The sequence below is a fragment of the Clarias gariepinus genome, chromosome 7 (assembly GCF_024256425.1).
Source record: "Clarias gariepinus isolate MV-2021 ecotype Netherlands chromosome 7, CGAR_prim_01v2, whole genome shotgun sequence".
Classification (NCBI taxonomy): Eukaryota; Metazoa; Chordata; class Actinopteri; order Siluriformes; family Clariidae; genus Clarias; species Clarias gariepinus.
In genome coordinates, this window is record NC_071106.1 from 11,474,331 (window position 1) to 11,489,771 (window position 15,441).

A 15,441-nucleotide genomic window follows, 5' to 3' on the forward strand; every position below is an offset into this window, starting at 1 on the left:
TTTCATTAATAAACATCGCTCTGATTTGGGCTGCCATTTCTTTTTATAATGCAACTTTATCAAGCGTTTAAGTCATCTTCATTCATGATTTTTCTTTTCTGCCCACATTTCTTCCATGTGGTTCGAGGTTACGCACTATCCTTTGTGTTGCACATTTCTTAACTTGATTCCAATAATTTTAAATATCCTTAGTAGTTTTCTTTGCTTGATGCACCCCAATAATTTGACCTTTCTGAAACGGTGGCTGTCTTTTTTTTGCCCAGGAAGTGCATGTAAAACTGAAGAACCTACAGTACACTAGGTACATGTTGACCTTTTACGCTCCATGTTTCTCTCAAATTTTCTTTCTTAACTCTTTAATTAAAAAAGAAAAAAAATGATCTGTTTTTGGAGAAACATTTGAAAACTATGACTTTTTTTTAACATATGGCCCTGTTACGTCAGAACATTCTAAAGTATTTCTGGCATATGGTTTTGCTGGCAAATTGTTTGACTTTAGGAAAAATGCCATCAGCTCACACTGTAGCATCATGTCCACCGGCAGCACAGCGGCCATCCTGGCACTCTCCGGGTTTAATGGCACCTGCTGCCCGGTACTAAAGCACAGGCATGGGGTGAGTGTGACCTCTGGTGTTCTCATTTGGAGGATCTGTGCACAGGATAAATTTAGATGCCTGCATGTGTGTAGTTAGGTTCAGTTAAGGCTAGCGTGTTATATGAAACGATAAACAGATCAAGGGAAAAGAAAAAAAAGATTTAAATGACGGGCAGGGCAAGAGACATACTGTGGGGACAAATAAGCATGAGGATGTGTGAGCAGTGGCAGGAGGATGAATGCAATGGTCTTTACCTTCCACTGTGTTTGAGTGGTTTTCTGGGATAAAGCATGTATGGACACAAAGGCAGAGTAACACATCAGCCAAGAACATGAGCAATGATGCACACATACACATAAACGTATGAACAGGGGGTAAAAAAGTACGGAGTAAAGGAGGTACAAATGTGTGAGCTTCTCACGGTAGGTAGTTGAGCTCATTCATAACTGTTAATTTACTTTCTTACACACACACACAGAGGAAGTCTACAGTGTTTATTCCATTCATTTCTCTCTTCGTGACATCAAGCAACAAAATGTAATATCTTTCCGTTTTGAATGAAACTGAACAAAAATCTAAACGCACACCTGAGTACAGAACATCTCCACTACTCTACTCAGAATACTGAAAAAACATACACAGACCATTGTTACAGCCCAGCTTACCATATTATAACCCACTTGACATATAAACTAAGGTATGCATTCTGCGGGGGAGCGAGGTTAATGAAGTGACTTTACTAGCATTTCTTATCTTAGCTAGCTAACTTAACCAACCAATTACGACATTTTCTTTTTGATTTATAGCTTGTTAACAGTAACAACTCTGAGACAGGGACACAACTGGCACTGTAGATGATTATCTGCTGTAATATTTTCCATTTTTCCATACTGTAGTTCATATGCCCATAACATGAACATACATATGAACATTTGAGTTCCAAACCTTCGAATATATGAATATGCGTTTGCACAGGTTCAGTCACAGAAGTTAGATCACAAGTCTGGCGTACACTATCAAGTGCGTGCAGTATGCATCCTCTACAAGTGCAGGATGTCCGGAAGCAAGCGACAATGAAGCTGGTACTGCTAACAAGCACCAAGCTATAAGTATAGAGACAAAAGTGAAAATAATTGACAGAATGGAGCGAGTTTAAAAGATGGCAGACATTGCTCGACTTACGAACAAATTTGGCTTATGAACAAAGCTCGTTCAAATGTGTATATGTGATCTGAGACATAGTTTAGAGTTCCCGCTGGAGTTTCTGCAGCTTATTACAAAGAATGAATGATTTTCCAACCTACCAGTTCCTCCCGATATATCCTGACATCTCGACTTCATACAGGAGGTTTACTGAGATGTTTATAACATATTATCCCAAATGGGGTGAAAACGTAACTTATTCTTTGATAGTTTAACCGGTTTATGGGGTTTCATAAGGTTCTGTCTGCATTCTGATCAGTTTTGGGATACGGAGCTTTAAAGTTTTGGAACATTGAACAAAACTGTATTTATTTTTTAAATAAAGAGTCCGAAATTCATAATAAAATAAAATAATAATAATTTAAAGAAAATCACGTTATGATATGTTGTCCATGAATAAGAACATGTAAATAGCTTTGACAAAAGAAAAGTGAGCTAGAACTTTATAATTCCAAGGGGATAAAATATCAAAGCATAAGTTTTAAACTAAAGATTGAAAAAATAAATTATGTTAATACATGGTTAAAAAAATGTGAATAAATCAATTTTGACCAAAAAAAAGTGAGCTAAAAATGTATAATTGCAGGGGTCCAAATATCAAAGAATAAGTTGTAAACTTGACAAAAAATAAATCATGTTTTGTTATCATGGTACAGTATGTTAATATCGCCGAAAAAAGTGAATAACTCAATTTTAACAAAAAAAAAAAAAAAAAAAAAACTGAGCTAGAAACAAATGACCTAACCAATAAAAAAGACTCGCACACTTCCGGCCTTTGCGAAGTATACGCTCCCTGTGACGCACATCGCCTGACCCTTGCTTGTTTTCTCGACTTTGGATTATCCTTACTGGTTTGTTTGACTTGCTTTTAGACACCTTGATCAATAAATATTTTAACTGTACCTGCGTTCCCCTAGTCTGCTTCATGACACAAATATCAAAGAATAAGTTTTAAACTTAAAAATAAAATAATAAATAAATAAAAAACAAGGTCAGGGTAAGTAAACCTTATAAAAAAATTATGAAGTAAAATAAAATAGCAATCATAAATTAAAAATAACAGCAGTGAGCAGTTTCTGGTGGTCTAAGCATCTTTTTTTTTCTTCCCTGAAACACACGTCAGTCATCCCATGATACCCACACTAACATCAAAGCCTTTTGTAACAAAATGTAATAACCATATTGACAACAGATCCTCCTATCAATCGGCCCCAATCCACTCACGCACTATATACACCCTCCGGCACTAAACACCCTGCACCTCTCATCCTGCACCTGACCTGCTCACAGGTGTAACAAGGAGGCTGGTACTAACCTTTGACCCTTTCTCCACGGTTCAGCTGGATCTCTCCTTCTCCCTGGGGTGTGTAGGGCTTCACTACGATGAAGGTGCGCCCGGGCACGGCGCTGTAGAGTTTCCGCTTGGGCCCGCGGGCGCCGGCGAGCGTGTGCGAGGGCCCGGCGGGCGGAGGGCTGACGTCCCGCTGCACCGTCCCAGGGCTGTAAACAAAAACATAGGTTACCGTGGTGATGCCAGGCAGCTGGTAGCCAAACGCGGTGGTCACTGACATGGTCCCGTAAAGTACGAGCGGGTGTGTGTGGCTACACACACACATAAACAGGTGCGTGCGCACACACACGCTCGGTGTGTGCAGGTCCTCTTCTCAATAGTCCTGGACCGGCCAGGCCGTCATGCAAAAGCAGCTCGCTGATCTCCCGCTCTTTTCCTCCTCCTCCTCCTCCTCCTCCTCCCTTCTCCCTCTCCTCCTCCTCCTCCTCCCTCTCTCTCTCCCTCACGCCCGTTAGCGGCTGCCTGTCGTGCGGCGCGCCGAGAGCTCGGGCGAGCTGGGCATGTCCGCTCCCCACGGCTCTCACTGGCACGCACGCACACACACACACGCTCGCACTGACGCGGCTGCGCTCTCTCGCCGTGCCTGGGCTCACACACTCCCGCACACACACTCCCTCTCTGCACATTCTAACCCGTACGCCAAGCGTCAGCAATGACAACGCGCTGGTGCCAGGGGGGTCTGGATTGATTAGAGTGGGGACACACACACACACACACACACACACACACAGCTCTCACTGCTGTAATCAACACACGCCCCTCCTCTCTCTCTCTCTCTCTCTTTTTCTCTCTCAGACTTCCTGCCCTCCCCTCTCCTGCTATTTCTCTCCATCTCTCTTCTTCCATCCACAGCTTGCTAGCTGCTTACCCTCTCTCTCTCCATCCGTCCCTCGTTCTCGTGGAGAGACAGGTTCTGAATGTTAATGCAGCTGCAGGCTGAGTAGCCGCTGCTCTACGTCTGTCTCATTCATCTCAGAGCCGTCCCACTTGCCCATTCATCATACACACTCACTCACTCACTCACTCACACACCCGTGCACACATCTTTTTTCCCTCCACTTACAGTAACACAGAAAGAATAACCTGTGCTTATTAATGTAACACCATTCTCTTCTTTTCTCCCTAGCACAGTGTTCAGCTGTGACGCTTGCCTTTTTTCTTCCTTTTCCCCCCACTCTATCTCCATCTATCAGCATCCAGTGCTTTACCTTTCACCCGGCCCTCATTTGAGTCATTTATGGGCTTTTTTCCCCCTGCATCAGGCTTCCTGTACAATATATATGATTCATTTCATGTTTTCCTTCACCAGCAAAATCCATCAAAAGACTCTCTAGATAAAGATAAATTCTCTCTTTCTCTCTCTCTCTCTCTCTGCCCAGTCTGGATGGTGAGCTTGGTGACGGCTTTCCAATTACTGCAGGGATGCATGAAACGGACGGACTGGAGCTTGTAAACATGCAGCAACCAGAGAGAGAGAGAGGAAAGAGCAGAGGAAGAGAGGAAACACATAAAACATAAGAGGATGAGTAAGGACAGAGAAGAGATACGAGACAAGGCAGAGCACAGAAAGATGGGCTTTTAAGACGTAATGATAGAGAGGGACTGAAGACACTGAGAGAGAGAGAGAGAGAGAGAGAGACACACACACAGAGGGAGTGCTCCTTGTTGTCACGGTTCGCTCTGATTCCATATCGATCAGTGTGAAGTGCCAGTCCATAATAAACAGCACTGAAAATCATCGCCTAACTCTGCAGTAACGTCCTATTTCACATACACAGACACACACACACACACACCTGTCCACATGCACATCATGCACTTCATGTAGACATCCGACTCAAGACTATTTTCTATTTTGTATATACAGTAGTTTTAGTTGTAAGTAGGTAACATGGAGACTCAGGCGCAGCGTCAGCAAATCAGCGCTGCGTAGTCCTTTTCATTATTCGTGTGTCTCAGCTAAATCTAATCTTACTTATTTTTGAATGCTTCATAATTTATAATACACAATGCTAAGGGCACATTCTCATCTATTCTTATTAAAGAAAATGTCCAAAACTAGAGTAAGATAAAAGTTGCAGAAGGTTTAAAAAATAATGGACTGCATCGAGCAAAGAAAACAACAAAAAGACTGGAATTGGGTTCCAACGTTAGAATCTGGAAGGAAACTGACACTGAACTGACACCTTCACATAAGAAATGTGCTTGGGAGAAAATGACAATGTTTGTTTAAACATTTGGGAAAGTTGCATCATAAAAATCCACAGTAGAAATCAGAGCTACAGTAGGTTTGATAGTGAAAGTAAGAGCATTTGTTTGTAAAGCACCCACTTTGGTAGGCTTTGGACTACTGATTGGACGGTTCCAGGTTCAAACCCAGGTACCAACCCAGGTACCACTGAATTGTCACTGTTGGGCCTTTGAGATGCAAAAAAAAAAGAGAGAAAATATAAGGGTGTCTGCCAAATGCTCAAATGTAAATGTAAAAAAAAAACACCTGTTTATGAGACTAATCAAAAGCATTGATTAGTTTGGACTTAAGAAACAATGGGAAAAAAAATCCACCCGAATTGACCCGATTTCTGAGCAATGGGGGCGTCAGGGTTAGAAGGGAACACTGTACAAGCCTCTAGAGGCAGTGTTATGATCTGGGGTTGCTTCAGGTCGTCAGGGGTCGGTTCTTCATCTGTCGCTAACTCAGTTAGCTGGATTTAATTGTTGTGGATTTGTCCTGATCTTGGATTGTTCGTTCTTCGATGCGCTTCATGGCAACATATCCGTAAGCTTGAACCTGCTTGGGAACAGGTTCATTTCATGTAAACAGGATTTAGCCTGCGCTCCTGACGGGTTATGATTGGTTGAAATGGCGAGGTCACATCTGATTGGTTAAAGAGCACGACTGACGCGGACTGACTCACGTGGGAAAAGAAAAAGATCTTGCATACATAATCGCTATCAAATATTATATTGGAAGATCAATACATAGGTTTATTAATAAATATTATATTATTATTATAATAAACCCTAGGCACGAGACAGCCGTCAAGACCATTAATACAAATTCTTGTATAATGTTTATTTTGTGACACATTTATTTTTCAGGAGCTTGTCATGAATATGCAAATAAATAATTATATATAATAAAAATAAATATTTGTATAATGATAAATTATATAAACAAAACTAATTTTATTATAACAAACAATATAAAAGTATACGTGTTGTATTTGAAAAATGTTCATATACAACATATTTATTTTCATATTGCTTATTTTATTTTATTGTCTTATGTAATTTGTAAACCATTAACCTATGAATTTATGTTCTAATATAATATTTGATAGCGATTATGTAGGGGGGGGCAATCCATGGCAGGGGGGCATTTCAGCGCATAAGACGTGTTACAAAAAAAATTGAGCTGCTCTTTTTCTATTTCGTCAACCATTTAAAGGGCTTGTGATCAGCATTTCTACTGTCCATGCATATCGCCTTTTAAACCAACGCACGAACGCACAATAGTCCTAGACAACTCAATCCAGCTATAATAATCATCAACAACAGGTGTGCTCGAAGAACCAACTTAGCCAGATCATATATTAGCACGATGATCTCATCTCAGATGTGTCAGTTTATCTTGGATGTGTCAGGCGACGTACGAAGAACGGACCTCAGGTCTAGGCTCAGCAACGTTATGTGGCAGTAAAATGGAGTCAGCTGACGACCTGAATACACTGAAATTTTAAAGGCATATTTAATTATTTAAATTGTAAAAGAGAGTGGTTCTGGGAGCATGAAGAATCATTTTCCCACTTGAACTGGCCATCACGTTGCACATATTTTTACCCAGGCAGTGTATTTTGGAAAATGGTTTTTATTCAATTATTGTGAAGCAGTTTGTTGTGCTTGGCACATGCATGAATGCCCCAGGGTTTCTTTCATAAGAAGTTAACCTTACACACAGTATTGCGTTCTATCCAAACCCTAATCGAGAGTTGTTTTTGAATCTGAAAAATGATCTGAGATTTGATTTGAACACGGATGCAGCCTGGGATATGGGTAATGTTAAACAAGGTGCAAGTGCTTACACTGAAAAAGCACACATCTTTCATTTCACATGCAGGTGCACCTACTGAAAGATTTCCTATAAATCCCATGCCTAATGCCTCTTATCAAAGTATAAACCATGATAACTAAACCAAAGAAACGTTACCGTACTTACTTTCATTCATCCTCTCAAGCGCCTCAGAGCTCTGGCGCTTTCCTCTACAACACCAGCAATCTAGCTACAAGTGGATGAGCTTCCAAATCTCTCTTCATCCCCCATAGTCTCTCATCTATCCTACAGCTTTAAGCCCAGTCCTGTCTGTCTTTCTGTCTCTTACGCACGAAACCGAAATCCAACACGACGCCTACAGAAGACGACAAGAATAGTAGAACAAGAGTTCACTCCTGGGCATGATTCGTTGTCTACAATCTGTCTGAACTGTCTGCTCGGTTTTCACGAACACCAGTTACGCTTTGGAAACTGGAATAAATAAAAATATTTTTAGTAGAAAAAAAAAAAACTCAAGGCAAAAGTCTTGAATTTGGCACGTTTTGTTGTCAACAATGAGTCAGAAGTTTTCATTTCTTCGTCACAGCTGCTGGAAAGAGCAGATGGATGAACCGGCTGATCCATGGGAGAGAGAGAGAGAGAGAGAGAGAGAGAGAGAGAGAGAAGCACCTTTTCTCTTCTGCTAAAGCTCTCAGATGCACTAATCTCCAGAAGAACTCTTTACGGTCAACAAGGCTTTTGTTTCATTCATGGTTTTTCGCCATCCACAGCTCCGCTTTTCTGTTACACGCAGGAGTTCAGGTGAACCCCAGCTTTTTTTTCTACTTTTGTGGCTACCCTGTTTCTCCTGGCTTTAACCACATAAAAAAATTCTGGATTTAACTAGACAGGTCAGAAGACATATCCTGTGATCATGGCAACAATGTTACTCCTGTTTCATAAGGGTCAAATTATTGTCTTGCATCAAGCAAAAAGAACAACTAAAGAGATTGCTGAAACTTAAATTGGAAAAAGAACAAGAATCAAAGAGGAAGAAACATTTTGAATGGATGTGATGGAGATCATTTAACACTAAAAGCGCCGAGCAGCGGTCATTTGACCGCAAGGGGGTAAAAAAACTAAAATTTCAGGACCCTCCTTTCATGACTTTTCTTAGTTCTGTGAGCTTAATCACCCTGTATGCTTAAATTTTCAAAATCGCACCAGTAAAAGCCAGTATAAAGCTATTTTGCTCTTATTTACGTGAAATTGCTGACAGCTGCGCAGCGGTTATGCCGATTTCTGCCATTTCCAACCTGCGATTCTCATTTCTCTTAGCAGATAACGCAAGGGATCGCGCATACTATCTATGCGTTATTCAGTGCGTATATGTAACTATCTCAGGTTTTATTCCATATATGCAGTTTATTTTATATATATGCTTCCGTATAGGCTTAATGAAATCAGATAGTACAAAAACAACAGTAGAACTCACAGCTATGTTTAATAGGGAAAATAAGAGCATGTCCACACAAACACAATGTAAAGAGAACTCAAGGGATTGGGACTAAACAGCTGTGTAGCCTTAAGAAATCCACATATCAGTGAGGCTAATCAGAACATAATGCTTCAGTTTGCTGAGGAGCATAAAGAACGGACTGTGGATCATTGAGAAAAGGTCATGTGGTTTATTAAATCCAGATTTACCCTGCTTTACAGTGAGGGGCCATCACTGTAAGAAGTCTACTGCGTACCATACAGTTCAAGCCTGTAGGGGCAGTATTACAGTATGATCTGGGGACATTGTTACTGTATGTGTCCAAAAAAATGAGGTCAGCTGATGACCTGAATAAACTGAATGATGGTATGGCAAAATTTAAGATCATAATCCCAGGATTCATCTGGCTCATATTGAGAGAGTGATTCAGGCAGCATCAGCATGAGACACCACAGAGTCCAGACCTCAACTCCATTGAGAATTTTTGGGATGTAGCCTACTAGACAAGACTTTAAGCTTCAGTCCGTCTCTCCCATTATCAATTTCAGATCTTGGAGAGAAATTAATGCCACTCTGGACTGAAATAAATGTTATGATTTTGCATAAGCTTATCGAAACTATGCCAAGGCTGTAATCAAATAAAAGGCAGTCCAATGGAATATTAAAGTGTGTAACTTTTTATTTTTATCGTTCCTACTTTCCTGCAAAGCAACCTTGAGTAGCTCTACTAAATAGACTGCATTAATATGATTAAAATGAACAGACATATATAAAATGTGATTCCCCCCCCCCCCCCCCAAGCTAAAAAAGAAGTGCTTGTACAACAATGGTATTACAATCGATCATTTTAGTAAAGGTTATTATGTTTAAGATGGTGGCATGCAAAAGATCAGAAACATGGAGATGAGATATTGTTACTTGTTTCTTAGACAATTTCATGTGAGTAACACTGGTCTGTCCTGCCAAATTCTGGAAAACAAAGACATTTTTGCACTCATCATGCGCTGTCGTGCATCTTCCATTTGTTTATCCTTGTGCACCTGAAGAAGTGACTTTTCATTCTAGTGTATACAACAAAACCCACTTGACTTGACACCTGTGTAATGGAAAGAGCTGCTAAAACAAAGCGCTCAGAGTAAGCAGTTTTTTAAATATAAGAGCCCTAAAAAGCCATATGCTACTGAGTGTGATGGAATGGAGCTGATATTCGCTCCATTCTTTCATCTCTTCCCCTCTTACTGTCAGTCGCTTTTGTGTGTTTTATTTCTGCTCCTCCCAACAAAGGCTAATTGAGTGCACTGTCTTTTTGCAAGGTCTCGCATTTGACTCTGCATTTATCTGTGTGTGTGTGTGTGTGTGTGCGTGCATGTGTATTTGGGTCAATCCAACCTTCTAGCTAATTTGGAGATTTGCTATTATCATAAAACCACTCCCACTCCACCTCACTTGCTCTCCTTTTCCACCTTTTGTTCTGAATGATAAAGAGAATATTTTATAATAATTTTGTTACTCATAGAGAGGGAGAGATTAAAAGGGAGTCCTACTAGAAAACTTTAACATCCATACTGTGATATTATATATATATATATATATATATATATATATATATATATATATATATATATATATATATATAATACAACAATATATATGCTGGGTCTTCCTTTAAAAGCGATTATGCACAAGTCAGGACTGAAGATGACGAAGATCATATTGACCTACTAAGCGGCCTCAGAGTCTTTGAGAGCCAACGAGCATTGTCCTGCCCGTGCGTCCTCCGTCCCACTGCCTGTGCACGTCTGCTGATGGAGGAGAGGGAGTGACCTGCGTCTCAGCGATATCCTGAGGGTAGAATCCATCACAGAAGGTTCCAGACTGAACGGCTGCTCTTTCAGACTGACACCTCATTTACCTGGGCTGCACAAACAAAATGGATTTCCTTTTCTTCGTCGATAAATCACTCCATTCCCCCTCTCTTTCTGAAGAGTTCATAAATTGGTGGTGTAATGAAACAGCAGAAATGAAGAAAGGCCTCGATGTGACTCGCATGTCTTCAGTCTTCAGTAGAGAAGCTCTGATGATGAGAGATGGAGTTTTGGTACATGTGTGTCCTCTCAACTCTTGGAAGTTGCACTTACTGTATAACCAGTAGTAACAAAAATAATGTTTTAAAATTTTTATTATTTCTCATATAACCAAACGACAACCCCAAAAAATTATAGAAATATATACATATATATGACAGCTTATACGATTTACACTGAGCATTTTTTAAGACATGGTTATTATATTACATCATATAGAAACAGTACTACTGATAAAAATAACTGTGAATTAAACCTTTTTCTCATGAGCACAAAAACAGTACATCACCATTACCAATGAAACTCGGTTATCATATAAATAATCATATATCATTTAAAAATGCCTTTATTGTATAGCCATGAGCAAACATGCAGTTTACATTTACATTTAAACATTTGGGAGACTCCCTTATCCAGAGCGACTTACATTTTTATCTCAGTATACATCTGAGCAGTTGAGGGTTAAGGGCCTTGCTCACGGTCCCAACAGTGGCAACTTGGTGGTCGTGGGGTTCGAACCTGGGCCTTTCCGAGCCGTAGTCCAATGCAAACAGCAAGAATTTAAACACAAGGTTTAATTTGTTTTGGGTTTTCTGATATCAGTTACTCATTCAGTCACTCCTACTGTATTCCGGGTCGCAAGCAGCCTGGAGCCTATCCCAGGAGACTTAGAGCATGAGGTGGGGTACACCCTGGACAGGGCGCCAATCCATCGCAGGGCACAAACACACTTATTCACACCTTTTAGTTCCACAATTTAGGAATGCCAATAAACGTAATCTACATGGACTGTGAGAGGAAACCCATATATATAAAACCCACTGAAGAAGTCACAAAATGTCTTTTAATTTGTCACAAAATGTCACAACTTCTTGTTAGATCATGATGCACTACAACTGGCAGATTCTCTGTGCCAACATAGAAATAGTTTGTTTGACAGCACTCATTGATTGATTGACCAACTTACAGTACAATGAGTTCAGTGCAGATCTGAGAAAGTGGATTTTTGAGGAGTTGTCTAGATTTACAGAACTCAGTTATGTGTCTTGGAGCCATCTGTAAACAACTGTAGATTCCTAGATCAGTTCAAGCAATTGTTCTTAAAAGGTGGTACCAAGGTTTCACCTAAACAGTCATCCATGACTGAGAATGAATTCTTTTGGATGATCAGGAACAACCCGAGAACCTCCAAGGCACTTACCTTCCAGTTTTACATCTAAATAGACTGAAAGACTCCCATTCAAGAAAGAAGCCACTACTCTAAAATCAATCTAAAAGCTGGCCACGGGGACTGAAAAGAACTTCTGGAGGAAAGTTTTGACCAGAGATGTGTTTGGAGAAGTCATTCATCAACTCTTTAGATAGATGGTTAAAATTTAGACAGAAATTAATTCCAACAGGGCAATGACCTAAAACTTGCTTCAAAGTAAATGGAATGGATGAAGCAGGGTAATGTTAAGATTTTGGAACCTTCACCCAATCAAAAATTTGTGGATTGTACTTAAAAGTTAGGTCTGTGTTAGTCAGGGCTAACAGTTCTGCTACTGTATTATCCAACCAGAATTTTGCCAAAATCTTTTTGATGGCTATCTTACTTTATTATATATTTTACTTTATTTTGCTTTATTTATTGAACCTTGCTAAGGGATATTCAAAGACACTGAATGTAAATTTTTGACTCTGTATGTAGCTATAATTTTAACCTGTGTTGATATTAGAAACCAAGTCCAATTCTTGGTGTTTTCTTCTGTTAAAAGATGCGTGTTGTATAAAATGTTGTATACATTGCAGGTTCAATATTGCCATGGCTTTCACATTGAGTGTGAGTGATGAGTGTATGTAAACTTCTAATCAGAACTTTAACTTACTGCAAAACTTTTGCATTTTTTCCCCCTGACATATCCTGCTAACAGTTCTACGTACAAATCAAAAATCACAATCAAGCTTCGCTATCTGTGCAGTCATTAACTTTTGCAGTTATTACAAGCTGTATTGATATCAACTCTATTTCTAAATGCTTAACTAATTACAGCAGAATTTATCAACACTCTAAAATGATTTGCTTAAAACATTCGACCGCAGCATTAGTATAATACCGCAAGCCAATATTCCATTTGGATTTGTTATTGTTTTCCACTGACCCACAGGCACTTGTGAGTTTACTCAATGCAGCTGGGTTGCAAATATGTAAATTAGGAGGATGAATGCAGCTGTTATTTACTACGTGTGAATTTGATCACTGCAAGCGCATCTTTTAAATTGGCCCCAGAGAAAGAGCGAGATTAAAAAGGCAGAGAAAAACAAAACAAAACCCAAGAAATGCAAAAAAATTAATAATAATAAATTGGAGTAAGGATAGAACTGAGAAAGTATGGAATGTATGGTACGCGTGAGACAGAAAAACAGGTATGGACTAATAGAACAATCTTCTCCACTAGCTATTTGTGGTGAAGTACACAGAGATCAACTGGCATCATTTCACAACTTTAGCTTTTATATATTGTAATGTTATTTTTTTTGTAGACATTTGTATGTATTAGTGCACATTAGTCAAAAAATAATTATAATCATGAGGTAAACACACATGAATGTTAAAGTGACAGAATTCTCACTGTAGATTAGGGCCACCATAAAAGAATTAAACCATAATTCTGAACTAAACTTTAAACTAAAACTCTGACTTTAATTTCTGACTAAATTCTAAGAAAAATATCAAATTTTGAAGATAAAAGACATTATTCTGAGAAAGAAGTAGGAATTCTGAGAATAAAGCCAGAATTCTAAAATTAAAGTGAAATAAAAAAGTGTCATAATTCTGAGATTCTAAAAATAAGTTAGAATTCTAATGGAAAAAAAGTCAGAATTATGAGGGCAAGTAAGAATTCTGATAGTCAGAATCCAGAGAGGAAAAAAGTGAGAATTCTAAGAGGGAAAAAGTGAGGGAAAAAAATTTGAATTCTGAGATAAAAAGTCGGAATTCTTAGATGACAGTCAGAACTCTCAGGGGGAAAAAAAATAAAATCTAAATTCTAATATTAAAGTCAGAATTATCAGGAAAAAAAAGTTTAAATTTTAAGATTCAATTTAGAATTATATGGGGGAAAAAGTCAAAATTCTAAAATTAAAATCATACCTCTAAGAAAGTTAGAATCATAATGAAAAAATGTCAGAATATGAGGAAACGCCAGACCTCAACATGTTATTTTTCCCCCCTTTTTTGTCCTGGCTTTAATTCTCCTACATAAATGTCACTCAGTGTTGTAATGACAACTTGCATTTTTCTTTGAAGCTTTCTGTTGAGTTGTGAAAGTGTCCAGTCATTAATATAAAGCTTATTACGGCACACACAAGGATTTATGTGGTGTTTATGCAAAGTAGCTGTTCAGTTCTTTATTTTCCTTCAATGAGGCAAAATGAAACATTACATAGAATAATTAAAACAAAATATATTTTTTTTCCTCTTAAGAAAAACTACTTAAAACACACAATGACCTAAAGGCACTATGGCTTATACAACACATGGTCATGTGATTACCATGAACAGACATTGCTGGTGGCACCTTTAAAGCAGCAGTCTGTCATTTTTCCTCCTGCTCTCTTCTTAGATTTCAATGCAAAGAGAGCATTTACAGTTCTTTACCAATGCAATCGGATATGCCAACACTATTCACATAAGCTTGAATACATTGTTTAAAGGTCATGAAAACTGTATGTAGAAGCTGTAAATGTAAATCAGTTGTGATTTAGTAAGATAATGCACGGCAACTTTAAGTTTGGTAATGTTAGGAAAGAAAATGAGAGTGCCATAACCTCACACCTGACCCTGAGCAGGAAGTGAGTGGGCGGTGGGCGGGACTGACAATGCTATTAATTACACACTCCCCTGGTCCCCACACTTACCTTGGGGAGAGACAGGTGGACACAGCGAGACACAAGGCAAACAACCAGAGAGAGAGAGAGAGTTAGAGAGATGATATGATATTGTTGCAAATGGACTCACCCCATGGGCAGAGGCAACTGCATCACATTTATTAACACACACAAACACAGCTACAGTACACACCCATCTGTGGTCAGATAACAAGTGCCAGTGGTGATGATTCTAAGGGGACAGTATATCAGTACACATTGACAGATGGGCAAGTAGGCCAGAACACAGCGAACACACCCCTCAGGACCTCATTGTGGGCGTGTACGCATGAGACTGAGAGGAAGAAAGAGGCTGTTAAATTCTTCCAAATTTACCAACAATAGCAATTAAAAAATAATAATCAAAAGCTAAAAAACAGGCTGTTGGGTTAAGGCTTAAAAAATATATAGTGGTCAAAGTGAGGCTGACTCCTCGCACCATGCTAAATCCAAACAATCTATATCGCTACTTGTTTACACACTATGTAGTACAATAAGCTTGGGTTTCAAATTAAAGCGTTTCATTCCCCGCATGCCGAAATAACAAACACTTATGAATTGCAATACCCACTCGTCTCTGAAATCACATCAGTCTCCCTAACTGTAATTCTACTGCAATAAATACAAACATGAGACTGAGGACAATATTGGAGCAAAATCCAATAACTCGCTACGACACATGGCTCACTCAAGAGTCTATCCCACAATGCCATGCAGTTCAGGCCTGTCTCATTTCAATGTGTATTAGAATGCAATAACAAACAGGA

The 15,441-nt window shown here is 39.1% G+C and overlaps 1 protein-coding gene across 1 annotated transcript in view; it reads right to left on the reverse strand.

Moving 5' to 3' along the window:
- Positions 1-15,441, reverse strand: part of shank3a (SH3 and multiple ankyrin repeat domains 3a) — a 246,875-nt gene that overhangs the window by 101,870 nt on the left and 129,564 nt on the right. The window contains exon 11 of the mRNA XM_053500203.1: positions 3,115-3,299. Coding sequence (XP_053356178.1) covers positions 3,115-3,299 — 185 coding nt within the window. The remainder of the gene's footprint in view (positions 1-3,114; positions 3,300-15,441) is intronic.